At 45.2% G+C, this 27,213-nt stretch overlaps 1 protein-coding gene across 2 annotated transcripts; it reads left to right on the top strand.

The window, feature by feature from the left end:
* Window positions 1-321: 321 nt before the first annotated feature.
* On the top strand, window positions 322-18,412 carry GATA3 (GATA binding protein 3; the record flags this gene model as incomplete). Of its 2 annotated transcripts, none has more annotated exons than XM_082281197.1 (5): window positions 322-562; window positions 3,163-3,699; window positions 6,664-6,806; window positions 12,174-12,299; window positions 18,128-18,412. In XM_082281197.1, 5 exons carry the CDS (start codon window positions 322-324, stop codon window positions 18,410-18,412), a joined length of 1,332 nt encoding a protein of 443 aa, XP_082137323.1. The 2 variants fall into 2 exon arrangements, with proteins under 2 accessions (XP_082137323.1, XP_082137322.1); XM_082281196.1 differs by having other exon boundaries at window positions 6,661-6,806.
* Between the last annotated feature and the right edge of the window lie 8,801 nt (window positions 18,413-27,213).

Genomic DNA, 27,213 nt, shown 5'->3' with positions numbered 1-27,213 from the left:
CGCTTCGTAAAGAAATTTTTACCCCGAGATTTTTTTTTAAATTTGTTTTCCCTTTTTTCCTCCCTTTTTATTTTATTATTTTTCCTTTTTTTTTTCCTTTTTTTTTTTTTTTTTTTTTTTTTTGGTATCGATCGTTTATCACCATAACCCCTACTCCCTCCACTTTAAACCAAACCTAACCAGAAACATCCCCAAACTCGCCGAGCACCTTTCCTCGCCCTGCATAACTCCGGCAGCGTCTCCCGCTCCCATCTCAAACCCTCCGCTCCTTGCTGAGGAGGAGGAGGAGGAAGAGCAGCGGCAGAGCAGCGAGCGCGGAAGATGGAGGTCTCCACGGACCAGCCGCGGTGGGTGAGCCACCACCACCCGGCCGTGCTCAATGGGCAGCACCCGGACTCGCATCACCCCACGCTTGGCCATACCTACATGGACCCCACGCAGTATCCTCTCGCCGAGGAAGTGGATGTACTTTTTAATATCGACGGACAAGGCAACCCCGTCCCACCGTATTACGGCAACTCCGTGAGAGCCACGGTGCAGAGATACCCCACGGCCCACCACGGTGAGTGCCCACGCCCCACGCCGAGCCCTGGCTCCCACTGGCCGGTCCCGGTGCTGCCCCGGGGCCGGTGGCTCTGCACTTCCCTGAGCCCCCCGCTGCTGTCGGGTAGACCCTCTCCTGCTGGCGGGGAAACTACGTCACGGGTGGATTTTGGGGTTGTCTTATTGGAAATAAATAAAAATTCAGGCTTCCTTCCTTTCTTTCTTTCACTTTCTGTCTTCTTTTTTTTTTTTTTTAATATTTCTTTTTCTCTTTTCTCTTTCTCTATAGCTTTTATATTTCTTTTTCTCTCTCTTTTCTCTTTCTTTCTTTCTAATTCTTTTTCTCTTTCGTCCTCTCTTTTTATCTCACGTCCCTGTTCCTTCTTTTATGTCTTTCCCTCTCGCTCTTGCTCGCCTTCCTTCTATTTCTTTCTTTTTCGTCTTCCTCTTGTTTTCTTCCTCTTGCCCCCTTCTGTTTCGCTTTGGTTTCTCCCCCCTCGCTTTAATTAGGGTAATAGTTAGTGTTTTCATACTGTGTTTAGTTTTTGCACGATTAAGCTGCTCTGGGGAAGCAAAGCAAGCTGGAGGACAGGGCTGTGAAAATGACCCCGCTGTCCTCACGCTTGGGCTATTTAATTCACACTTGGTGAGCTTGTTAGGCTTGGGACGAAGGTTTTGCACATATACCCAGGGCAGCACCATGGCGTGGGTTTAAAATAAGAAAGGAACTCAAAAAGCATAGCCCGTAGTGTAATTAGGTATCAGACATGGTGTGCTGTCCTGAGGGTCCTGCAGGAAAGTAATGAGCCACAATGTGAATTTTGTTCCTGGGTCACAGCTCTTAGAAAGGAGGTGAAACACCTGGGGCCGATGGGGCCCAGGTCCACGGAGGGATGAGTACTTTGGTGCCATCTTTTATGAAGAAGTGGAGAGATTAAGTATTTATAGCTGGAGTTTACCTGGATGGTTAAAAAATAGGGGAAAAAATACAAATAAAAAAGGAGGGAAAAGAACAGAGGGTGGTTTGTGAAGCCGGACAGTGATCTCTGTCGTGGCAAAACATAAATCCCTGAGATTTGCAGTGGAAATAACCCCAAAATCTTGGAGAAAGTGGGATGAGCGGAGTGGAGATGGAGCCGAGCGGGTTCAGGAGGCTACTCCCAGCCCTCAGCAACTTGTTGAGTGCGAGCTTGCATTAGGCTCCGCTCAGTAACTGCATTGTTCTGCTATTAGTCCCTTTAAAACAATTATTTTTAAGGATCAGCAGCCTTTGTCCTTTCTTTCTTTTCTTCCCTTTTCATTTCTTTTTTTTCCCAATATATCAGCAGAAAGTGGAAATGCGGTCTCTCTGATCTAGCCTGAATATTATTTACTATGCTACTTCCTGGAGAAGATAATGAATCTTGACCCTTTCTATTCGTATAACCCACCTTCCCTTCCTTTCGAGCAGCGACTTTCAGTATTGTTCACGAATGCCTGCTATGGTGAAAACCAGTTTGGAGCTTTTCTAGACACACGCGAGCTCCCATGCAAACATAGGTGTCCACCCTATGGCTATCTGTGCCTCTATACATCTGCGTTTGCATCTCTCCTTGTGTGTATTTAGCAATCTCTGTACACATACCACGATGCCTACAGAGGTTAAGGATCTCTAGATGTCAGTGACTTTCCAAGGCTTTATTAGCAGGCACAAACTTGCTCCCTTCCAGCTGAATAACTGTATTTTCCATGTTAGAGCCATTTGCCCAAGTTGCTGTGGATTTGGCTAGATTTGCTTCTTTGGATATATTTTTCTATTTGTTTAGCAAGGGCCGGGATTAATTAAAAATATTAGGTACAAGCCCTTAGGAACATTTATAACCAAAGGAAAAAAGATTTGACTGCGGAAATCGAGTGGATTTTTTTCCCCCCACGAGGTCCAGGTCTGTATTTTAAAAGACAAGTGAAGTGTCTCTTGTCACAAAAAGGGTATGAAGTGTTTCTTTCGAGGCAGTTGTTCCCCTCTGCCTGAGTCATATCAGCGCGAAAAAGCCGTCTAACATTTCTGTGCAGCCTCATGGAAGAAGAAAAGACAAACTGAGTGGTTTGCAAAGTTTATCAGCCCTGTTGCAAAGGTTATTATAAGGTCTGTGGGCATTTTCTGGTCTTCTTCGTTTGACCAGAGAATTCCCAGGGTTTATAGCCCACGGCTCTGTTCGGGAAATCATTTTCCAGCTAAGAAAAAGAATTATTTCTGCAGTTGGGACTTGGCAATTTCACGCAGGATCTTTGCTTCAAAGTATTCGCGGGATTGCCTGGAAAAGGGAGAGAGTGAACCAGATCTCGCCAAATCCCGTGTCACAGGGCTGGCACCCTGCTCGGAGGGTCCCGACCCCAAAACCCGTTCCTCAACAGGACCGGAGCTGCCACCCTGTGCTCTTGTAGCTTTTAAGATTTAATTTTTAAAGAGGAGCGGGGGTTCGCATCAGATGTAATTTTGCTTGCTCCCCTCGGATTCTGAGCTCTTTGGGAAGGAGAAGGGGTGGTGGTGGGGGAAACACGTCCCGGGACCCCCACGGGGGGCATTTCCAGGGTGGCAGAGGGATGTGACCGACGTGTCTCCGTGTTTTCTCCGATCAGGGAGCCAGGTGTGCCGCCCCCCGCTGCTGCACGGCTCGCTGCCCTGGCTGGACGGGAGCAAGGCGCTGAGCAGCCATCACAGCGCTTCCCCCTGGAACCTCAGCCCCTTCTCCAAGACCTCCATCCATCACAGCTCACCGGGACCCCTTTCCGTCTACCCACCCGCCTCTTCTTCCACTTTATCCGCCGGCCACTCCAGCCCGCACCTTTTCACCTTCCCGCCGACCCCTCCTAAAGATGTGTCCCCGGATCCGTCCATCTCTACCCCCGGCTCCACCGGCTCCACCCGGCAGGACGAGAAGGAATGCATCAAATACCAGGTGTCCCTGGCCGATACCATGAAGCTGGAGTCCTCTCACTCTCGGAGCAGCATGGCCTCTTTAGGAGGAGCCACCTCCTCCGCTCATCACCCCATCACTACCTACCCACCGTATGTCCCAGAATATGGCTCTGGACTTTTTCCCCCCAGTAGCCTCTTAGGAGGATCGCCAACCGGGTTTGGGTGTAAATCACGACCAAAAGCACGGTCAAGCACAGGTAGGGCTTTTGGCTTCTTCATCCCCGTTGCTCGGGAGAGGAAGCTGTGGGGGGAAAAGTGGGGGGAAAAGGGATGGGGCTGACCCCTCGCTCCTCTCTGCACGCAGAGAGATGCGCTCAAGCATCCGTGTGATGAGCAGCAGGGGATGAAGCCCTCGTGGGGGACACACACGACACTTCACCTTTCCCACAGGTTGCTCTGCTGGGTTTATAACCAAATTCCCCCTCGTCCAACCCGGGCTGGGGATAGAACCAGGCCCAGGAACCCAAACCAGCCAGCCGGTGCCGCGGGGCTCCAGTCCCGGGGGCGACCCGGCCCCTCCAGCGCCCACGGTGCGCTCAGCGGCGGCACCCGGGGAGGAAGCGAAACCGAGGGAACCGCAGCATTAGTGATCTCTCTGTATTTTAATAATGGTGCTAAATCCCGGCCAACTTCCCCCGCCCGCCCTCCGCCTCGCTCTTCCCAGGGCCTCTTCCCATGCGGCGCCCGGGGATGCGGAGAGGGTTTTCCCCGGGGCGGTGAGGAGAGTTCGCCCACGCAGCCCCCAGCCCCAGCCAGCCCCGTGCCAGGGGCTTTGGATCACCCACAATGAAAGTCCCCAAAGTGTCCCCCTGATCGCCTTTCTCGGGGGGAGCTGGATGGTCCCTGCTCTCTGCGCACCCCGCGGAATGGGGTGCGAGGGGCTGCGCGGCTCCAGCTCCCGACGGCTGAACGCACCGGGCTTGGACGTTTGTGTGCACGGAGGGATGCGAGTGAGCCGCGGGGAGTGTGCTTGTGAGCAGAGGAAAGGGCGATTAGTCAAAACTCTTTTTTCCCCTTTTATTTTTCTTTTTTTTTTTTTTTCTCTCTCTCTCTCTCCTTTTTTTTTTTTTTTTTTTTTTTTATTTCCCCCGAGGAGGCTGCTGCAGGGTTGCCTGGCATGAATGAGATCAGTTTTCAGGGTTTTTCCAGGGTGACATTTACTCTGTCTGTCTGAGCAGGGACTGTCTCTATTTAGCTGATATGTTTGAGCTAATCCAATTATTTTCAGACTGCTGCACGCGACAGTTGCATTGTTTATCCAGCGCCAGGAACTTTAATAGAGTCCGGATGCGGTTAGAGTGACAAAAAAACCCAGACCTGTATGTTTTGTACATGAAAGCAGGAGAGAGAGAGAGATGGAGTGAAACAAAAGAGAGGGACAGAGACTCAAACAGCCCGGGAGCCGCTGCCCCGTTTAACCGGAGGGGAACAAAACGACCTGGGTATTAACGGGAGCGGCTCCCCGCCTGGCCCCAGTACGGACCGGGTGCTATGTCCGGGGTAGGGACCGGTTTATTCTCGCCCCGGGCGGTGCTGAGCATCCCCCGGCCGCCCCGGCGCCCGCCGAGCCGCAGCTCCCGCCGGGGCACCCACCGGCTGCGCGGTATTTTCAAACCGTCTCGGCCCCCCTCCACCCTCCCCTCTTGTTTTCCTTTTGCCACTTTCTGTTACTTTACCTTCTAGAAAGACATCTGCGGTTCGTGATAAACCAACCCCAGCAGCAACACCTATTTTTTTTTCTCTCTCTCTCTCTTTTTTTTTTTCCCTTTAAAAGTTGATCTTAGCAAGCTAGGAGCTCTCAGACGAAGAGGGTTAGAGCTGGAGAAAAAGGAGGGAGGGGGTGATTTTGCAGGATAAAAGAGGGAGAAACTGCTGCAAATGTATTTTGTTGCTGTTGTAGTTGTTGGGGGGGGGGGGTGTGAGAGAAGAGGGGTTCAGCGCAAAGGCTCTGGAAAAACGGTTGCTGTTTGTGGTTAGGGCACGGATGCCTCTTGCTCGAAGGCAGCACGGGCTGGGGCAGCGGGGAGCCAGCTCTGTGCTGAGCTGCCTCTGCTCTGCCCAGCTGAGGTCTGCCACTGCTCTCAGGTGGGGCACGACTGATGTTAGGTACGAAAAAGCTTCCTCCAGTAAACCAAAGATGCAACATAAAACTCCTCAACCCTCTGAAAGTAGCTGAGACGCAGGTCTGCACCCTCCCAGTTCCCTCCTCCAAGCTGGGAACTGGTGGGCTGGGGGAGATCCTCCCCTGCAATAGCTAGGGAGAGGATAAAGAGATGCCCAAAAGGAGAAGAAGGACTTATGGGGGTTCAGGCAGGCTTGGGCTGTTTGCTGTCCCATAAAACCAGGATGGACCATCAGGCTGCAGATGTGGTGCGGAAACACAGGGGAGTTTCTGAAAGTTTTGGGTGGTGGGAGCTTAATTTCAAATTAATCAATAGCGGATATTGTCGGAGTTGTTGTATATTGGCTGAAGCCGGGGAGATGTTTTGGTGGTTATCTGTGATTATTTTGGGGGTCCTTGATGTGGTTTGACCTGAGGCCAGAGGAAGAGCCCTCCAGGCTCACGAACACCCCTGGGAGCTGGAAGAGTGCTCCAGGAGTGACACTGGAGTCCTCATACACATCAGAAAGGGGGGCATGGACTTAAACTCTGTATCCTTTGGGTGTAGAGGGCTGGAGGCTTCTTGCAAAGCCTGCCAAGGTTTTTCTGGAGTATATGGCAACATGGGGTCCGCAGAGTTGTAGAAGCCCTTAATCCAAAGGTGAGGGGAAACTGTCAGCCCCCTCACTCCCCCAAAGGAGGGACCTGTGGGAGGAGTGAGAGCTTCTCCGGGAAGCCCCTTGAACCACCATGGCATTCGGGTTGTCGTTGTCACCCTCCCTCCTCCCTGCTGCTGGGACAGAGGCCTGCTGCTGCCTGTGCAGTGCTGCTGGGGAGGGGAACAGGATCAGACCTCAGCAGACTCCTGTCAGCCTGTGCCAGGGACATCATTCTGTCATGGCTTTGGACCCTTCGTTGGAAATCCTGAGCTTGGGGAGGCCTGCCAGGGTCTGGCATGGCTGGGGAGGTTGTGGGGTTTTTTTGGGGAGGGGGGGCTTTCTCCAGCCTCTTTTACCTCTGCTTTCCCTGAGTGAACTATGTGCTCTCTTGTTTCCAGAAGGCAGGGAGTGTGTAAATTGTGGGGCTACCTCAACCCCTCTGTGGAGAAGAGATGGCACTGGGCACTATTTGTGTAACGCCTGTGGACTCTATCACAAAATGAATGGGCAGAACCGGCCCCTAATCAAACCCAAGAGAAGACTGGTGAGTCTCCTGCTATTTTATTCTTTCTTCTTCTTCTTCTGCAACTTTTGCTTTCTATCTGCAGCTCAGGATGGACAGGGAACCTCAGCCAGCTCCCGCTGGTCCCACTGCATCAGAGGGCTGGGACACAGAGATGCTTGGAGAGATGGTCCCAGTTGCTGAGGGCCTCAGTTTTCTGGTCCTCTTGCAAACTGCAAAACAGGTTTAAAAATCAACATCCAGGGCTTCTTGCAAACCAGAACTGAGTTTTCAACTCCACACAGTGCTTCTGGATGGCGACCTGAGGACAGTGACACTTTCCAGGGCCTAAGGGCAGAATAATAATTTCCCAGTGACCAAAGAGATTATCAGGAATACAGGATTTCTCCAGGGATCTTCAAACTGCTCCCCTCCCCTTCTTAAGTGAGTCTCTATCCCCGTTGGCTGGTGGTATCATGGAGAAGGGACCCAAACTGTGTCCCGGGTGTCACCTTGGTCCTGCAAAGAGCTGGAGCCAACAGGTCCTGGTGCCACTGGTACCTGGGGTGGTCATTTGTGCCTGTGCCATCTGGGTCTCCAATAAGGACACAAGGCAGGGGATGGTGAGTGTGCAAAGCCAAGCATGTGCCCAGGCTACAGAAGTTGGAGGAAGATGAAATGTGTGGGTGAATGTTTGAAATAATAGTTACAAGACTGGTGACTGTTCTAAGCATAGGCAATATGTTACAGCATCCCCAGTGATCTGTTCATGCATTTCCCTGGAAGCCACAAAAAGGTCTGGAAGCTGTGGCAATGGCTAATAAATGTGTTGAAGTGTATTTGGCAAATAATCAGACAGACCACAAGGGGAAAAAATATATCAAGCAGGGAAAAAAAAATTATGGTCCCTGCTTGGGAAGTTATTGAATGTTTTGAATTGAGGCACATTTGGTTTTGTCAGGATTAAAGATGTGGAAGGACTCCTGCGGGCTGCTCAAAATGTGAGGGAAAAGTGGCTCTAGCCTTTCTGTGGAATTTCCGAGCTGATGGATGGATCTGGCCAGTTTGGTGAGGCTTGTGCCTGGCATGGCCAGATCCTGCAGGCAGGACAGGGCTGGTTCATTTGTGTTCCCCTTGAAGGTGCTCACAGCTCTGTCCCACAGCTCTTAGTAGGGATCAGCTTCCTCACCTGTGAGACACCCATAAAATTGTATCACCTTTATTCCCTCTGGCTCCAGGAAGCATTTGCAGGGTACATTCCCAGGAAGGGCTACGCTGCAAGGGGCAGTGGTGACAGCTTTGTCTGGCCATGTGAGTTTTGGGGAAGATGTGGGTTTGCTCCTCTACCCCGCCAAACTTCCTGCATGTGAAACCTCTCTGTGCCCTCCTATATGGGCTTTTCCTGTACAGGAAAATACTTGCCTCTCTCATCTTTCATAGCCTTGTTAGAAAAAAGGAAAAGCTTTCTAGGGAGGGAAGTACAGGCTGGAATTTTGATTTTTTTGGGCAGCTCTCTTGTTCTCTTCTTCTCCTCCCCCTGGTCCTTCTGTCTTAAACACAGAGCCCTCATTTTCTTTATTTTTTTTCCCCTCGTTCTCTCTTTATGTGTAAAGTTAACTTCCTAGGAAAAAGCTGCCGGATATCTGAGCCCTGGAGATAACTCCTAAACAACAGCTCCGCTTCCCCAGTCCAAACACACAGGAGCTTGAGCATATCCAAACAAGTGGAGGGGGAGGCAGAATAGGAAAGCGGCTGGAAAGAGGGGGAGAGCTTTCAAAAAGTGTCTGATGGAACCATGAAAGAATGTCCCGAGTCACCCTGAGCCCGGCACATGTAAAATGAACTACATAAATAAATACATAGTAAAAGGTCATTCTTGGGGGAAAAAAAAGAGGAAGAAAGAAAAGAAGTAAAGAGAGACCTTGTCTTGCATTATCATTCCAATCTTCAGGCATTTTAGTTAAAGTTACAAAAAGTTCCCCTTCTTTAAATGCAGCCTTTGCTAAACGTGAAATTTGATTTTTCTACTTTTTTCCCTCCCCCCAGCTCTGCCTGGGAAAAAGAAAAAAACATCCCTAATGCTGTTTGCACCTATATTTATTTCCTTTGCTAACCTCTGAAAAAAAAAAAAAAAAGAATCAGAAGGCACCAAATCTGGGCCTGCATTTGCATTTTTTGTGCCTGGATGTGGATGTGTGTGTGGCTGTGGCTTGACTGGATCTCTCCTGCTGTGAAGGCAGGCGGACTGGGCAAGACCGTGGATGGAGGCTCAGGGTGGGGATCCAGCTCCTTCCCTCTGCCACAAGTTTCCTGCGTGACCTTGGGCTGGTTTTGTAGGCTCTGATCACAGCTGCACTGAAACTAATGATAGGATTCAATGGGTGGGAGAGAGGAGGCAAAGAGGTTCTTAGATGCTGAGAACCCAGCCCAAGCCTTATTAAAGTCAATGGGCGTCTTCGTGAGGGTGTCCTTTGGGTGACAGGGATGGAGTCCTGCCAGCTAAGGGGGCTCAGATAGCTCTCCTTCTCGAGGGGGAAGGTGAAAGACCTGGAGATGTTGGCAGGGGGATCAAGAACAGGCAGGTGGTACCACGCCATCACTGCCTAAAAAGTTTTCAGCCCTCTTGGAGGCCATTCCTGTCCCTGTCACAGCCAGTGGCAGCCCCATCACTGCTGAGATAAAACCTTCCTTTAGATTTTCTCTTATCCCCTGCCCATGCAGATGTAGAGCTCTCTGTTTCCATGTTGAGCCAAGCTGGTTTTGGAAGGATTATAGGCAATTTCTCAGCAGGTCCATGCACGTGCAATCTTATTTTAGGAAAATGATGCTTGGAGCTTTGTGGGTAAATCCAGACACTGAAAATACCCCTTAATTAAGCATCTTTATTAGTACTTGGTTCCTCCAACCTCCTCAATTTCACCTTCTCATCACTACTAGCGCTTCTGAAATTGTGCCCTCGCTCACTGGCAGCTGTGCCATGGGCTCTGGTCCTATAGATTATATGGGGCAACTAATTAGTCATCCCATTACTGACATGGCCAGGCCCGAGATTAGCGTCAGTGGATGCCATTGCTGGGAGCTTTACAATAGCGTTGTTATTCATTGTTTCCTGCTTGCTGCCGGTGTCTCTGCTAGAAGTTGGTACAGCATGAAAGGTACAGCCTGGGACCGAAAGAGCTTAAAATATTCAGCTAATGATGCTGAATTTTCGTAAATGAAACGCAGTAGTTGGAAATAGCTTTTGAGAAGATAGTAGAGGTTGTGATTTATTTGCTTATTTAATGTCAGAGTTTGTTTGAAGGCAGCAAGGTGGTGACCAGGCGTGTCTTTTGAATGCGCTTGCTGTAAGAGAAATTACAGTGAGTGCTGTGTAGAAACCCCAAATATCTTCAAAGGGGATGTTTCCCCTGTGTGGGCTGAGTCAAATATCACTGGTTTTTAGAAATTTCCCTAGGCTTGATTTTTGGGTCTGATAAGGGCAAAGCTGCCACCAAGAGACTCAATCCAGGCTTGTGCCCCTCCGAGCCACGCGTGCTGACTGGCGGGAGTTGGGGACAGAGAGCTGCAGACTCTTCTCCAGCTCTTAACCAGAACCTGGCTTTGCAAGCTGTTCTCTCCATGCTGCATTTGAAACACAGTCATTATTTCATTATCCTGGTGATTTTGAAAGGAACCAAATTTGGGCCCATGTGGTTAGGAGGTGCGCGGGCATCAGTTCAGGGCTCTGCTCTTCATGGTGGGATGCATCATCTTCTCTGCTGGTCCTGGGATTTTTTCAAGTCCCATGTGCTGTCCCCAGGTCCTGCTTGTCATCAGCACAAAGTCAGCTAAAGGCCTCCTTGGGACTGACTTGGTTCACAGTGGTTTATGGTCAGGCAAAATGGAACTGTCCCTACGGGCAGCCTGAGAGAGCCACTTGCTGTATGATCAGCCACTCTGTGATGCTTCCTAGTGCTCATGGGCATTGTCTTATTTATTTTTTAGACAGTTCTTTTTGTCTAATTAAAAGAAAAAAAAATCATCCTCTATCTAAAGCAAAACCAACCCGTCCTCTCTCCACCTACGCCACATTCAATTATGATTAAAATTGCAACATGACCTAACAAGAGTTGGTATTAACGCTAAAGCTGTGCCAGTGTCCATGTTTGCATTTTGGGTTTGTTGTACAGTATCCAAAGATGTGGTATTTTCCTTTTTTTTTTTTTTGAATGCTGGATGTGCTACAGTGTGCGGCTGTGTGGGGTGAGGGGTAAATTTGAAACAGTAAGAGCACAAAAGAGAGCATTAGAGGCTCAGTTCTGCAAGGTGCCAAGCATTGCTATGATCTGGCAAATCGCTTAAGCACATGTTTTAACTTTAAGCACATGAGCAGTCCCATTGAAAGCAACGCACTGGGATGAAATCAGAGCTCTGGGACCGTGTCATATTGATGAAGAAGAGATAGGATGGGGATCTAAAGGTCTTTTTTTTTTTTAGGAGTTGTAGGCACTTGCACACACGCAAATACGCATACACGCTCACGCAGCGGTCTGAAAACTGTTACTCCTTCAGTGGCAGAAGGACAATTTGTTTGCTAAAGTCACAGTTTTTAAATGATAAGTACGAATTAATGCATGTGAAAGAAGAGTAACTTTACTAAATTTGACTTTCCTAAGTCATTATCACAGCTAACAAAAAAAGCTTCTGTATTCACTTTGACACATAGATTTTTTTTCTTGTTCCTACCCCTTTATGAAATAGTAAATTCTTCTTTCAGGCTTGTTACCAATCCTTAAATAAACATGAAGGTTTGGGCTGAGAAAAGGGTGTAATTAAAAAGTTGGGATTCTTGCTCTTTGCCACAGCATTATTTCCGATCTGGAGCCCGTCTCCTTTGAAGCTGAGCTGAATTTACAGGACCGGGCTGTGCTTGCGGTCGGGCCCGGCGAGCAGCTGCCCACCCGGGTCTCACCCGGCGCTCGCCGGAGCCGGAGTGACTCACGTCCTTGACTCCAGCAATTGTTGGTTCAGGCCCTGACTGCAGAATTAGACCCCTGGGGGGTCTGGGAGAATTAAGATGGAAAGACATGTTGGCATTTAAATAACATTTTCCCCTCTGGAATGGGCTGTGCCAGCGCTGCTAATTTTGATGAGTTCTATCAGAGGTTTAGCACTCACTTTTAGGATGCCCTTTGGCACCTGATTCAGTTTACATATAATTTGGGATTAAAGTACCTTGGGGATTTTTTTTCACAATTATTATTTGTTCTCACAAGTCAGTTTCTGGAGGCCTCTGCTGATGTGCGTCAGTCTTGCAGGGTTGATGTTTTCTTTCTCAGAAATTTTGCTGATTGAATTTTTTTTTTTTTTTTTTTTTTTTAACACGGGTGTTTTTCTCTTCCTCTCCTTCTCTTTCCCTCCTTCCCATAGTCTGCAGCCAGGAGGGCGGGCACATCCTGTGCAAACTGTCAGACCACCACTACCACCCTGTGGAGGAGAAATGCCAACGGCGATCCTGTCTGTAATGCCTGTGGGCTCTACTACAAGCTGCACAATGTAAGTGTGACTGTAATACTCAATAATGGGGCCTCAGCTTTGGTGCTCAATGATCCAAACTCTTCCTTGACTTGAGGATTTCCAGTCTTGGGTGGTGCTGGACCTCTGTTATCCCTTTGGGGACCTTGGGGGTTTGGAGCGATGAGTTGTCAACCTTTCAAATGTAGCCTATCCAACTTGGGGAGGTATAAAACAAGGTTGTCCATGGGTAATCTTAGAGCTTTTCCATGCCTCAGCCAAGAAAGGATGGGTGGATCAACACAGAGAGACATTATCTGCTGCTGATTGGGCTCAGAGTGTTGGAAAAGACAACACACCGTCCGGCAAGCTGATACCCCTCCTATGCGTAGCTTGGTTCCTCCAGCAAATACAAACTCTGGAAAAAAAGAAATAGCTTGCCAGAAACTATTTAAATCATTCTTGGGTTTGTGGCTGCCTTTGTCCTGTCCCCAAAGATTTATTTAGGCCTTGTGTTTGCCCGGGTTGACGCAAGCGAGTCCCAAACCAAAAAAGGACTTGATTTAGTTAGCAGGGGACAGAGTATGCTCAACCTGTGATGTGAATTTTAAAGTATCTGTCATGGAAGGGAAGGAGAAACAAAATGAAATGGCTGGCAGATTTAATCTAATATCTCCATGCAAAGCCAGCTTGCAGGAACCAGTGATATGTGCCCCAGGGAAAGAGCTAAAGGGATCTGAAAAGTCTTCTACTGAATAATACTGCTAATAAAGGAGACTTAAAGCTATTCCTGTTACTCTCATTCCACATGTGGCATTAGAATAATTATTATGTCAGAAGAAGGAAAAGACTTGCAATTTCTCTGCTTTGATATATTTTTTTTTTCCAGTAGTGGTTGATTGCTTTGTGTTTGGTTTGGAAATCTGGGGCTATGTTTTGCCCTTATGTCCACTCATGCAAACACATCAAAGACGTATCGGGTTTCACGGGGCATCCAACCCTTGTGGTATCTCAGTCCCTTCCATTTGTTATTTCAAGCTGTTTGGTTTCTTAGGATGAGTAAACAAGTTTGGATTAAATAGAAAAAAACCCCAACAAACAACCAGGCTAATTTTTCACCTGTTTCATGGGAGGCATCTCTCTTGGAAAAAAGGAAAATGTGTTTACCCTTTAGTAGGCAGGTATCTCAGCATGCTTTGAGTCTCATGTAGCAAGCAAAGATTGTCATCAAACTCTGTGTGATCACTGCAAACAAACAGGTTGGACCCAGAGTGAAAACTCTGAGAATATCACAAAAAATATTGTTTGTTATTTCCTTAGTAAGAAGGGATCAAGGTCAGACAGCTTCATTGAGGGGGGGATCTGTGCTTGTGCTCTGCTTCCATTTTGGCCTTGTAACCACCAGTGGTAGGACTTAAATTGTGTAGTTTGGGAAACCTCTAAGGAGCTGCTCCTCCTGTAGCCAGCAAAGCTCTTTGAAGAAAACAGGCTCGTCTCAGTCGATGTTGGTGGATGCCTGTGTTTCAATGGGATGACCTGTACCCTTAAAGACAGTGTAATTCCTCCCCACGACTGCAAAAGATAGCAGGATGATGAGCTACAATTTGTCTGCTTCCACTGTATGTATCTGAGTGGAGGAATCTCCCCCTGAAATGTCTAGAATGGTGTCTGGGTGCTGAGGTTCTCCAGAAATGTGCCTGCAAGACCTCATCCTTTTCTTTTTTGCACTAACACTGCAAACCTACTTGGCCTGAATTGACCTCTAGATCCATTGTTTAGGGAAACGCCGATCCAGCTGTGAAATTTGTGACATGGGGCAGGCCTTGAGCACATTGGAACCATTTTTATATTCATTAAAAACACCAACAGCTGCTTAAAAGCTCAGCACAGCTACTTACCAAAGTCAAGTAATATCTTGCCTTATGAGCAGCGCCATTAATGGTTCCGGCTTAAATGAAACCCCCAGAGGACTGAGATCCTCTGTGCAGCAATATAACCAGGCAAGGAGACTAAAATCCAGATATAAGTGGGTAGAAACTTTTTTTTTTTAAATTTTCTTAAAGAATTTAGTTATGACTGTGGTGAGAAGTGTGGTCCTGCTCCCTGTGTGTATATTATCTCCTGATTACCATCAGGAGAGGGGTCAGAAATAGAGAGGCTGATTGTAGCATGTCCCTCCCAAACAGCTGTCAGCATAGATGTTGTGCCAGTACCAGTGGAAGGTCTTTGGGTGCTCGGAAGATGACTTAACTCTGTTTCAGTCTAAGCGGTCAGCTTTTTTTCCATTCCCCCTTCCCATTTTTTCTTTTCTTTGGGTTTAATGAAATTTTCTGGGACCTTAACATCATTAGGATATTTTAATGGATTGATCTGCAGTTGAAACTTACCCAGATTTTTTTATGTCCACACCGGGAACGATTGCAGTGAAAAGGCTAATTTTTTTCATGGTGTTAATTTTTTCATGGAGCTATATCAGTTTGTTTTACTGTTGATTCCCACAGCTTAAGCAAACCCATTTGTCAGTAGGATATAAGCAATAATCATAATAGTCTTGGGGTGCATTTAGTGAAGCTGTTGGCATTCCTCCCACTGACTTCAACAACAGCCGGCTCCATTAACACCAGTATTAACAATGACTAATATTTCACATTGATACGGTGCCTTTCATCCCGTGGCATCCCAGAGTGCTTTCTAAGATACAGCCAGCCTGGAAGATTAACCCAACATTGTAATGACTATGTCTGAAGGATAAATCCGCTTCAGTGACAGGACCTTATTGAGGTCAATGGCAAAATCCCATTGTCTTCAGTCAGAGCAAGATCAGACCTATAATGGTTAAGACTATCCCCTGGATTTGATCTGTTGAATATGAGGTTCTCATCCTTGTTATTTTAGTCCTTAGAAGTGGGATGAGCCTTCTCACACTTCAGGGATGGGTGGGAGTGTACCTGGCTGGAGGTGCAGAGCAGGCTGGCCTGTGCCCACAGAAGTGAGTGATTTGCCATTATTTTTGGTAAAATTCACCAGAAAAGGCTCCTTTCACAATACCCTAATGCAGGGCTATGTGTCCCGAGAGCAGAGCAGTCAGTATTTTGTATATGATAAAACAAAGAGCATAATTCCTGCCCATAATTAATTGGCTCCATCTGAAATTAATGAATTTCATATACATGCATTGGGCTGGTTTAATTTTAATTTAGCATGTGTTTGTCATTTTTATCAGAATGAATTTTCACGGAGAGGGTCTTCCCTCCGGGTCTTTAATTCCTCTATCCCAGAAACAGAGATGGGTTCTTAGCTTTGATGTTTTGGGGACCACTTTAACCCTGCTGTGACTGGTCTTTGAAGTCACTGGAAAAATTTTCCAGCTTGCTGCTTTGTCTGTGCTGGTTCCTGACATTTATCTGAGTCCTTATCTGTTTGGCTCTCGGGTTAGTAACCTGCTTGAAGTGTGAGACCATGATGTGACCAGCCAACAGCTTGGATGGCAGCTCTGACCCCAGCTGTGGGGCTGGCCATGGCTTTGTCATCATCCTGATGCAGAGCTGGTGTTCCTATCCTTGAGTTTCACATCAAATCATGGCCTGGGCCAACCTGTTCTTAATGATTGAGTGAAACAGAAGAGATGTTGCTTTGGGGAAGTGTTCACTGTCCTCTGGGACACGACCCCAAGCAAGGGTCAGGACCCTGTGCTTGTTCCAAGACCCAGCACAGCCCCAATCCCACCACCAGGCTTATATCACTTTGCCACAACCAGCTCCCGAGCTTGCACCTTTGCTGCTTCAGCTGGAAATTGGGTCTGGCTGCTCCTGAGCCTTTGTGTCATGATACAGATCCTCATGTGAAGCTGGTGTGGCTGGGGCTGTGTATGCCTCCCCAAATCTGAGCTGGATTCATCAGGGATTGACACCTCCTGTTCTCCTCTAACATCACTGCCTGGTGGACCTCACTTGGGACTTCTTCCTGGCTTTGAACCTCGGCAATACATCCCTGTAAAAAACTTAAAACAGGCCAGGCAAAGCTTTCCCATCCCAGTCGTTGATCTGGAGCAGAGGGCCATCCTTGTGTGTGCATCCTCATTAGCTCAGTGAGGACAGAAAGCCAGGGAGACAGGTTATGTTGTGCTTGGAGCCCAGGACATTTTTAATTTTGCTTGTTGCTGCTGTTGTTGTGCTGCTCATGGGAAGATTCTTCCTTCCTACCTTAAGCTGCTGGCAAGCAGGGCTGCTCCCTCCAGCTCCCTTTATCCAGAGGCAGAGAAATCAACCTTTTATTCACCCATTTTCAGGTCAGGTGAAGGCTCTTGTGACTGCTGGTGAAAAGAACCTGGGGTCACAAATCCAGACTGCGATTACAAATTTTGGGATGCCTAAACCAGAGATGAGCCTGGTCCTTCCTCTCCCCATAGTTCCATCTTTGCATGTAACAGGGAACTATTTTATCCCAGCCTCCCCGGGGAGAGAAATCCAGGAATGATTCCCATGCTGTGGGGAAAGGGCCCAGGAAGGAGCTGAGGAGCAGCAAGTGAAACTTTGCTGCGATCTGGAAGAAGGGAATGCTTTGTTCCTTGTGCTGATTTAAGGCTTTATGGACAAAGACCTGCTCAGGACCCTTGCAGGGACATCTTTTCATTGTCCTTCACAGTAGACCCTGGTAGACAGTGGATCCATTTTTTCTTAATTTTCTGCCTTTTCCAGAATGTCCATCAGCACCATCATGTGCTCACATTTATTACAAAAAGTGGTTCAGCCTCAGGGTGATTTGCTGCCTTCTGCTATAGGTGAAATCCTGCAGAGGAGCCAGAGCAAGACCCATGTAGACTCCCAGCTCCAGATTTTTAAGGTTGTTTATGGACATTGGATGCATAAATCTCTTCCTGAGTGTGGTTTGCAGGGGTTTCATGTCATCTGTGCTAGTGTATGTTGTGATGCTGGCTCTCTATGCAGTATTGAATCACAAAATCATGGAATATCCTGAGTTGGAAGAGACCTGCTAGAATCATCAAAGTCCAACTCCTGGCCCTGTACAGGACAGCCTTAAGTAATAAGAGTAATAAGAGTTTCTTACAGGAGGTCCGACAGACCTTTTGCTACCATTTCCTAACCCTGATCATCAGAATGGATGATCATTTCTGCTGTGTAGTTTCCGGGGGAGAATTTAATGTTCAGTTTTCCTACAGATACTTTTGTATGGATGTAGAAAATTATTTGCTGGGCAGCACAGATACCTGTTTCAGGCCCCCCTCCCCCCTCAAAAAAAACCAACCCAAAACAACTGGGAGGCTGTAGAAATAAAATCAGATTAGCTAAAGTAAACCAGAAAGGATGATCAGAGAAAAATCTTTAGAAAGAGGAAAAATAAAACAAATGCCTGTCCCTCTTGTGAAGAGTTCCCCAGCTCCCTAATGTAGCTGTGAAAGCTTGAGACTCCTCATAGCACTGAAATGCCAGCAGTTCTTGCTGCTAATGGTTTTAGATCAGACAGGAAGCCTCAGGGTGAGACGGTGTCTGTGGGGAATATTTCCAGGAGGTAATGATTGGTTTCATACCTAAACACGGTACAATTACCTAATGTGCAGATAGTTGAAATTTTTCAGCTGCTGTGAATTATTCGGGTATGTTTTGCTCCTGTGTGGCTCTGCCAGCAATTTTCTGTCATCTTGTCTTCAGAAATCTCAACTGAACTTGGGATTTCCTGGAGGGATCTGAATTTTGGAATGGAAATGGAGAGGCTGGGTAGCCATGGCACACAGGGGAGGAGGGGGGGTATGACCAGCTGGTCCTGCTGGGCTGAGGCATGGGGTACATGGATCCCATGGTGCTTTGGGGAGATGGGATGGAAGCACAAAAAAATAATTGATTTTTGTTTAGATTAACAGACCCCTGACTATGAAGAAAGAAGGAATTCAGACCAGAAACCGAAAAATGTCTAGCAAATCCAAAAAGTGCAAAAAGGTCCATGACAACCTTGAAGACTTTCCCAAGAGCAGCTCCTTTAACCCCGCCGCCCTCTCCAGACACATGTCCTCCATCAGCCACATTTCACCTTTCAGTCACTCCAGCCACATGCTGACCACACCGACACCGATGCATCCTCCATCCAGCCTCTCCTTCGGACCTCACCACCCTTCCAGTATGGTCACTGCCATGGGTTAGCAAGAGACTCCCCTGCTGAATGCTTACAGTCTCAAAGTGAGATTTACTTTATATACTACTTGCATTTTTGCAGGCGTGTGGTTATGGGTCTGACGTCCCAAAACAAATGGGAGGGGGGAAAAAAAAAGAATTTAAAAAATTAAAAAAAAAAAAAAAAAAAAGTTATTTGAAGGTGTAAGAGAGAGAGAGAGAAAAAAAATTTAAAAAAGCAGAAAAAAACTACAAAAAGCACAAAAAAGGAAAAAAAAAAGAAAAAAAGAGAAAATAGTAAAAAAAAAAGTTTTAAAAAAGTGATGTTTGCCACTTTTTAAAGGAACTCACTATGGCGTCTATGTATTCTTACCCACTGAATCTGGATACCATTTGTGAATAAGCCATTCAGAACTTGCATTCCCTATTGGACAGGATCTCTAGTGCTGTGAGAAAATAAAATAAAATAAAATAAAAAACGCTGAACATTGCATATAACTTATATTGTAAGAAATACTGTACATTTGAGGAAGACTTTATTGCATCTGAGGAGCTGTAAAGAAAAAGGCATGAAGGACTCTGAGAGAATTTTTTTTAAAGGAAAAGAAAAAAAAAAAGAAGATGGGAGGACAATTTAAAACCAGAAAAACAAACAATGCAGACCAAGAGGAAACGCGGTCTTACGAACAAATGGACCAACTGCCAGTCGTGTCTTCTCCTTTTATTTTATTTTTATTTTGGTTTTTTTTCGGTTGGTTTTTTTTCCAGTTTCTTTTTTTTTGTTTCCGGGGAGGGGGAGGGGGCTGGCTAGAACGGTTTTGATGATGCATTAACTAACTAACTAACTAACTAAATAACTAAATAAATAAAACCTGTAGGGAGATCATTCATTTTGGGCCATGGGCCTTTTACATAGGAAGTACCAATGGTGTCAGGCAATCAGTGTTAACATGCGGACATTGCCAACAAGGGGGTTTCAGATAGCCATTCTCCAGGTCTATATGCATTGTGAACAAGTTCCTGTAATTGTTGTTTGTATGTATAATTCAACGCACCAAAATAAGAAAGATGTAGATTTATTTCATCCTATTATACAGACTGAATGGTTGTACAAATTTATTTACTGCTAGTGATAAGACCTGCTTTTTTTTTTGTTTTTGTTTTCATATTTTTTCCTCCTTTGTTTTTTTTTTTTTTTGGAGAATAAACTAGATTAAATTCTGTTGACTAAACAGTGTTTTGTGCTTGGGGGTGGGAAAAGGAGTATTTTTCTTTTTTATTAATTTTTCTTAACATTTGCTTGGATGGTATTTATTGCATAGTTACCACGGGTACGGGAATGTCTGTCTCTGCGCTCATGCTGACAGCCGAAGCAATGTTTGCAGTGGCTTGATAAAAAAAAGATAAATCACAGAACAAAGGAAAAAAACCCTCAAAAATAAATGGACTGCATGTTAGTGTAACCCCACTGTCCGCTGTGTGCTCCCTGTCCCTCGAATTGCAGCCCAGCTGCTGCTCCTATGTGATTTCGGGCTCCCATGTGGGATGGGTCCCTTTGGGTCTCAGGCAACATGGACAAACTGGTGTTGAGGACAATTCAGGACTGGGATAAGTGCAAAGGTACAACAGGGTCCTTATGATCCTGGCATCTTTTTGAAAAAAAGGAAAGGTTTTGGACAGGAGCTAGAAAAGCACATTCTGCTCTGTCTCATTGAGTGCTCAGTGGTAGATCAAACAATTTAATGAGTAAAATCTGGTTTACAGAAAGGGCTGAGAACTGTTGCTCTTGGGCAAACACCTTGTGAATTGAGATCTTTGTGCGAAATCAGGATGGACCAGGTCTGTCCTTGTGCTTGGAGGAATGGGCAGAATCCATTCTGAAAGCTGGATTTGATGATAGAGGAAAATTCACAGAAATTCAAAGGCCTTTAGCAAGTCCCATCCTGCAAGACCTCTCTTTGAAATAGTGCAATTTTAATTAATATTAATACTGATAACAACAAAGTTTGGCTCTTATAATTTGATTTCTGGTGGTTTAATCCTTAAGAATCCATAATTTTTTTTAGTTTTCAGAGTTTACTCATCCAGCTTCTTTATGCTATCATAAGGGTCGGGAATTCACCTTCCAAATGAAGAGTTAAACTTCTTATCAAACCACTCCATTTGCTGGAGATTTAAGCACGGTGTGATAAGACAGAGGTTGCCAAGGCTGTGAGAAAATACTTAAAAAATCCCAAACAAAAATACAACCCCCAAATGTAAAAACCTCAGCAGACGTGACCTGCAAATTATTTTTACTTTTTTTTAATGCTGAGTGAAATATTTCACCCAGAAATAAGTGTACTCCTGCTTTTCAGGGCCAGGTGGATGGAAAAATATCAGCATATCTGTCACATCTGTTTGAACCCTCTTTCTCTTGGGTGATCTCCGGAGGGAGGGGTAACAGTGGCATGGTCTAATCTTTTGCTGCAGGATGGTTCACATGAGTGAGGGTATTTCATGTAAGAAGGAAAACTCTTCAAAACTTTCAGGATGGTTATGCAGAGGTCAAATAGTCAGCGATTTGGGAATGAGGGAGGAGGGGCAGAGGATTGACCTTTATTTGGGCTCTTTCTCCCCCGTTTCAAAATGAACCTAGTTAAACTATGTCTGCCATAAAGGAGGATTTGGCAGATGGAAGCGGAACATGCAGTAATCGTTTGTAATGTTGTATATTCTTTCCTTTCTTCTCTGTTGACAAAAATGTGTGAAAGAGGAAAAGTCAGAACAAATGGTACACATTTAAAATCTTATGTTAATCACCTTTCTGCTTTCTCAATGAATATTTTAAGCATAAAGACTAAATGTCTAAATAAAACAGTGAAGAATTACCGAGATGCAAATGGAGATCTTGTTGGCTCCTAATTAATCATCTGCGAACTATAAAGCTATTTTCAATTAGCCTGACAAATCAAAGGAAATAATCATCTTTGCTGATATTAAGCTTGAGAGATTATTATTTTTTAATTCGCGATGCTACAACCTTTCCCTCCTTTTGCTCATCAGCAGATTGCAGTTGGACTAAAATATTGATTCCAGGACCACAGAAATAGCAAAACTTAGAGGGGGATTTGCATGGCAGAATTTTGCAGCTGGCAATTTTTGTGGGGGATTTTTTCCATTTGCTTTAGCTGGAACTGACTCCTGAGTTTCTAACTCTTTTTTTCCTTAAAAGTGGAAACACCTTCTTGCAGTTTCCTTCTGATGCTGTTTCACAGGTCTTAGGAGCATTGAGTGAAATTCAGCAGGACTGGGGTGAGCCCAGAGAATGAGCATCGTGAAAAGGACACAAATGGAGACACTCTGTCTGCATATACTCTAGGAAATATATAGATTTTGTCTAGAGACTTCTTACATCAATTATCTTATATTTCAATGTCAGGAAGAGGATGAACAGAATCCCTAAGATCACATCCCCCCAACTACTGCATAAGATGCTAAATTGACATTAGTGTTCTATCAATTTCTCAATTAATTTAAAAAAAAAAAAATTATTCTCTTTGAGGAAATATTCCAGAATTTTAATGTCTTGAAGGGTTTTGTTTGTGTGTTTGTGCTTATGTTTTGTGTTTGCTTTGTTTTGTTTGTTTGCTTGCTTGGGTGGGCTTTTATTCCTTCTTTCCTTCTCTTTAATGAGTAAAATCTGGTTTACAGAAAGGCTGTTTTTGGGCAAACACCTTGTGAATGGCCACTCTGCCTTTCTTCATTGCTGAGATTGCAGGGAAGAGCTGACGATGGGCAGGTTGGACCAGGAAAACCCTCTGAGTCATGGATCCACTTTGGTAATATAAATTGTGCAGAAAACACCATGGAAGTCATTAGTGGGGTCACATCTTGTGGTCTTTTTGCAGGCAAAATTCCTTTTGGGAATTTGAGTGAGTAATAGCTGCTGTGCTGATGTGTCCATTGCAGCTACATTTTACTCCAAGCAAAACTCCACTGACATCAGTGGAAAGACTCCTAATGGGTAATGCAAGGAGACTTGAATCAAGACATCCTATGTATTATTTTCAACCTTATCACCTTGATTTATCCAGCCTACAGAAGAGGAGACTGAGGAGAGACCTCACCGCAGTCTACAGCTTCCTCAGCTAAAGGGGATGTGCAGTGGCCGGAACTGATGTCTCTTCTCTGGTGACCAATGACAAGACCTGAGAGAATGGCCTGAAGCTGAGTCAGGGCAGGTTTAGGCTGGATATTAGAAAAAGATTCTTCACTCAGAGTGTGCTTGGGCACTGGAAAAGGCTCCCCAGGGAAAGTGGTCACAGCACCAACCCTGACAGAGCTCAAGGAGTGTTTGGACAATGCTCTCAAGGCACGTGGTGTAACTCTTGGGGCTGACCTGTGCAGAGCCAGGAGATGGACTCAACGATCCTTGTGGGTCCTCTCTGACTCAGGATATTCTGGGATTCTAGGATCTCAGATAATGTTTTAGCTCTGTTGTTCCCATAGTGGTACACATGTGCACAGAGATGTTGTAGGGATATTGAAGGGATATTTTTAGGATTACCAACCTCAGTGCTTTGAGGTTGAAGAAAATAGAAATGTTGCAATTAACACAGTCTGCAAACTTTTAATTTTTATCCTGTGCTTTTGAATTATGAGTTGACTTAGGATGCATCTAGAGCTGCATTTAGGTTCAGATTAGCAATGTGTTTTTGAACTGATTTCCTCCAAGGTGGTAGTTCCACTTTGGAGTGATGAGATTTTTTCTTGGCTCATGCACCATGGTTTCCTTGGACCTCCACCTACTACACTCATGGGAACTCAGGCCTCAGGGCCAGAATAAAACTACGCTGAAGTTACCCCACAAAATATGATCTTTCAGTCCTCAGCATGGGTTATTTTCCCCTCCAGAATCACTTGTATTTCTAATGTCCACAGAATCATAGACCACATGTTCTCATACTCATTTTTGGTCACTGAAACTCTTGATTCACTCAAGATGAGTTGTAATCTGGGGATAAATCAGGGAGAGTGATGAAGGGACAAGAGGGAACCCATTTTGTTTTTTTTAAAGTTTAGGAGATGTTTAGGATAACAAACATAAAGAAGTTCTTATTGAAAAAACCCTGTAAACTAAGCCTTTAAAAATATCCTATTTACCCCTACCTCTTTTCATAGAGGTTCTATATGGCATTGGAAAAGACAACCCAGTCTTGTCACGTGGAAACAGGTACTAAATGTGTGATCATCATTATGATGCCAAATTTCACACCCTGAACTCTCCTTTATGGGTGCAGAACTCTCGCTGCTATTTAAAGCCAGAGAGTCTCATGCCTGTATTTATCCTTCAGAATATCAAATATCAAATTCTTCAAAAATACAATGCTCATCTCAACCTGAACTGCAAATCCAGTGTTTAATTTCTTCCACTTCCTCCCATCCCTAAATCTGGAGAAAAGATATGTTGTGAAGATAAAGCCATCACTTGTGCAGAGCTTGGATGCAGGTTGATGAGCACCATGGAAAACTCATCAGCTTCAATGGGTCTGCAAGAAAGCAGGAGGGAGGAGTAAGCAAAATACAGGTCCATGGCTTGGGAAAGGCAATGTCCTCCCTGTGCCCCGAATGAGGCAAAGGAAAATAAAAAGGTGTGATTATCATATGTAGAAGGAACAATAGAGGTGGAGGAAGGGTGAATAATTCAGTCTGGTGTTTCCTAACATTTTGGTGGCTGATTTTTCGATCTTCACACTGTTTTAAATGAAATTTTTGGTTGCATTCTTCTGTAGAAATACACATGTACAGGTATAGGTGGGTGCTTATGGGTGGTATGGACTTCATACTTTGTCACAAAGGAAATGCAACTTGTGTTGTGCCTGTGCATGAGTGTGTTTATGCCCAGAGACCTGGAGGGCCCCTGTGTCATCTGCCTGTCTTTTCTGGTTGTGTGTGTGCCTGTGTGGATATCTAAGCTACAGCTCTGCAGAAACCAAGGCACAACACAAATGTATAGCAAATTTATACCTGTTTCACACAATGCCCTGAGGCTATGCAGACTCCCTGGTGGATGTTGGATCACTCTATCTTAGAAGTATATTTCCCTTGTTATAAGTTTAAATTAAGGCTTTGACCTGAAGCTCAACTCATTTTTTTTCTCTCAAGGTACAAAACACCTGGTTATTTAACCTGTCCTTTTACATTTCCACTCTGGGTTACTGTCTACTCCAGAGGCACTGAAATAATTAATGAAAACCTGTCCTCTGGGAAGACAGAAGTGACTGAAACACTCAGGGAAAGTTTGCTTGCAAGCCTCACATGCTGGTGTTCATGTTAATGTGGATAATTAGTGAACCACCTGCATGCATATTTAGACTTAGCCCATGACCATTTTAATTCCCAATTAATATTGCATTGCAATATTACAGTGCAACTGTTTATTTCACTGTTTCTGTGTTAAAATCACATTAACCTTCTTACACTTGAGTGGATAACTCTCTTCCTGCTAAGCCACAAATCACCCAGTGCATAATATGGTTGCAGGTAGCACTGCTGTCTGCAGACCTGGATTTCTTTATTCCAAGTCAGAATACAATCCTTCAGCTCCAGTTCTGCTTTTAATTGCCCTCTTACCTGATATTCACCATTCATAGAAGAGCTTCTTCTCTCAGCTGCAACCATCATGAAAAATTACAAAGTCAGAAGAAAGCAGGATGGACTGCTGTGAATGGTGAGGGGTGTTGATGACCTGGTTTTGACACTTTTGGTTTGTTTCCCCAGATCCCAAGATTGCCCATGACCAGGGAGGGCAGAGGATCCCTCTCTGTAAGAGGTGAAGTTGCCTCCCTTGCAAAACCTCAAGCCAGTTGCAGAAGGTCATCCCTGTTCTCCATGCATGCAGAAATGATGGTTGATGAATTTACTTCCTGCAGCGTCGCACTGGAGCAGATTTATAGATTCTGTGATAAATTTTAAACTATATTTAGGGACTCTGAGGAAACAGCAATGAATAGACACAGGTCCTGAACTGTTATTCTTGATTGCAGCTGCTTCATAATAGACTTTTTTTAAAGTATCAGTATGGAACAGGAAGTGGAGGGGAATATAAAATTATGCTGAGCCCAGAGAAAGGAGGATCCTCAAGTAGGAATGGAACAAGACCCATGGGAAAGCCAAAAATGAGGAAGGAGGGACTGAACATATGATGAATTTCTGAACAGTCACCCAGGGTCTTTCCATTAATAGCAAGCAGGATGTTTTCCTTTATGAAAACCCAATTAAGTTTGTCGGACACTGATAACCTTTCTATAAGGATTTTCATTCTGTGTGCTGCATGCATGGACAGAACAGGGATATTCTTGTCTATTAATTTCCGTAGGGTGGCTTTTCTATAAAATCCTGGACATCCAAAAAAGAGTTATGCTTCCATGTACTCCTGCCAACCTTATTTGTGTTTCGGAGACCTTTTCCAAAGGGGTCATGGGAGAGGAAGGTGAAAGCCTATGGATTTGATGATGGATATTTGTCCCTGTTGTCTCTGCATAGGTGCTTCATGGATGTCATACAGGAATGGTTGTTTTTTGTTCTGCAGAGTTGTCCTTTTGCATCAAGGCCTGTAAAACTGGAGTGCAGGCTCTGCTGGGGACGTCTCTCCTTATCACTTCATTGGAAAATTGACTGGAAGTTTTATCACACAAACCTTGAGCAGCAAGTTCTATATCTCTGCTCTGAGTTGCTGTTTCAGTGTCCTGCCTCTCAGCTCTTGCCCTTGGAGTGGACAACACCCAGGTCTTCCTTGGCTCCTGGCTTTAGCAGTGGGTCTCAGATTTCACTTGCCTGTGGTGCAGAAGAAATCTGCCCAAACTGTTCTTGACCTGTCTGAGTGAAAGGAGTTGGTGTCTGGAAAATTTCTTTAGTTTTTTTAAGAATTGAGACAGAAGAGAGGTAGGAGGCAACAAGCTTTTCAAGCCTCCTGCATTCTTGAAGAACTCAGGATATTCAAGCATTTAAGTGCTTGCTTTACTGGGGTATGATAGATCAGCACAGAGTGACTATGCAGCTCAGACATGATTTATGATGTTTGGAGAGATGAGGAAATCCCGTGTTTTCACTGAATTTTCTTTCCATTCCCTCTGGTCTACTTGATCCACTTCTCTGACATGATGTCATGCATCTTCACTGTGCATGTAGAGTGAATAGCTCTCCAAATCAAATCTATCTTCAAAGTTTGACCACCAGACCTTCATCCCAGTTTTGCTAAAATCAATTGCCAGGTCTCATTCTCTGCTCACTCTCAGGAATTACTGAGTTTCTTCGGCTAAGTTCTCCCTTCAGGCTATTGGACAACCAAATTTTCTCTCTTCTCCACCATAAATCTCCTGGGTTAGGAACATGAGCCATTTTTCCTTTGAGGCAGTGGAAATCTGTAGTCACTGACAATCCAGGGACATGGAAGGGAAAACATCTATCATGCCTATAGAAGTTTATTGATTTTGATAAGTGCTTTGGTCAAGATCGATCCATACAAACATATTCCTACTGTTGTAGGATTATCAGAAAAATTTCCAGGTGCTTTTAGATAGTTCTGTAATGTATTTTAAACATAATCTTTGACAATTTTTCAGTTTGGTGACTGACTTTAGCTTAGGAACAGGGGTAGATTACGTTACCTGGATGGGGGATGTGCCTTCTCCACAGTTTATGGGTATAGAGACATTTGTGTTCCCATTACCTGCAGTATGGGATTAAGAGCGGTGTGAGACTCACACAGGAGCTATAGCACATTGCAACGTATCAGGTGATGGGGTGGGCACCCACAAATATAATCTATCAGACTGACCTTCAAAATA

The sequence above is a fragment of the Coloeus monedula genome (genome assembly GCF_965178545.1).
Source record: "Coloeus monedula genome assembly, chromosome: 4".
Classification (NCBI taxonomy): domain Eukaryota; kingdom Metazoa; phylum Chordata; class Aves; order Passeriformes; family Corvidae; genus Coloeus; species Coloeus monedula.
Note: the sequence above shows the minus strand (reverse complement) of the source record. Positions and strands in the feature narration are given on the sequence as shown.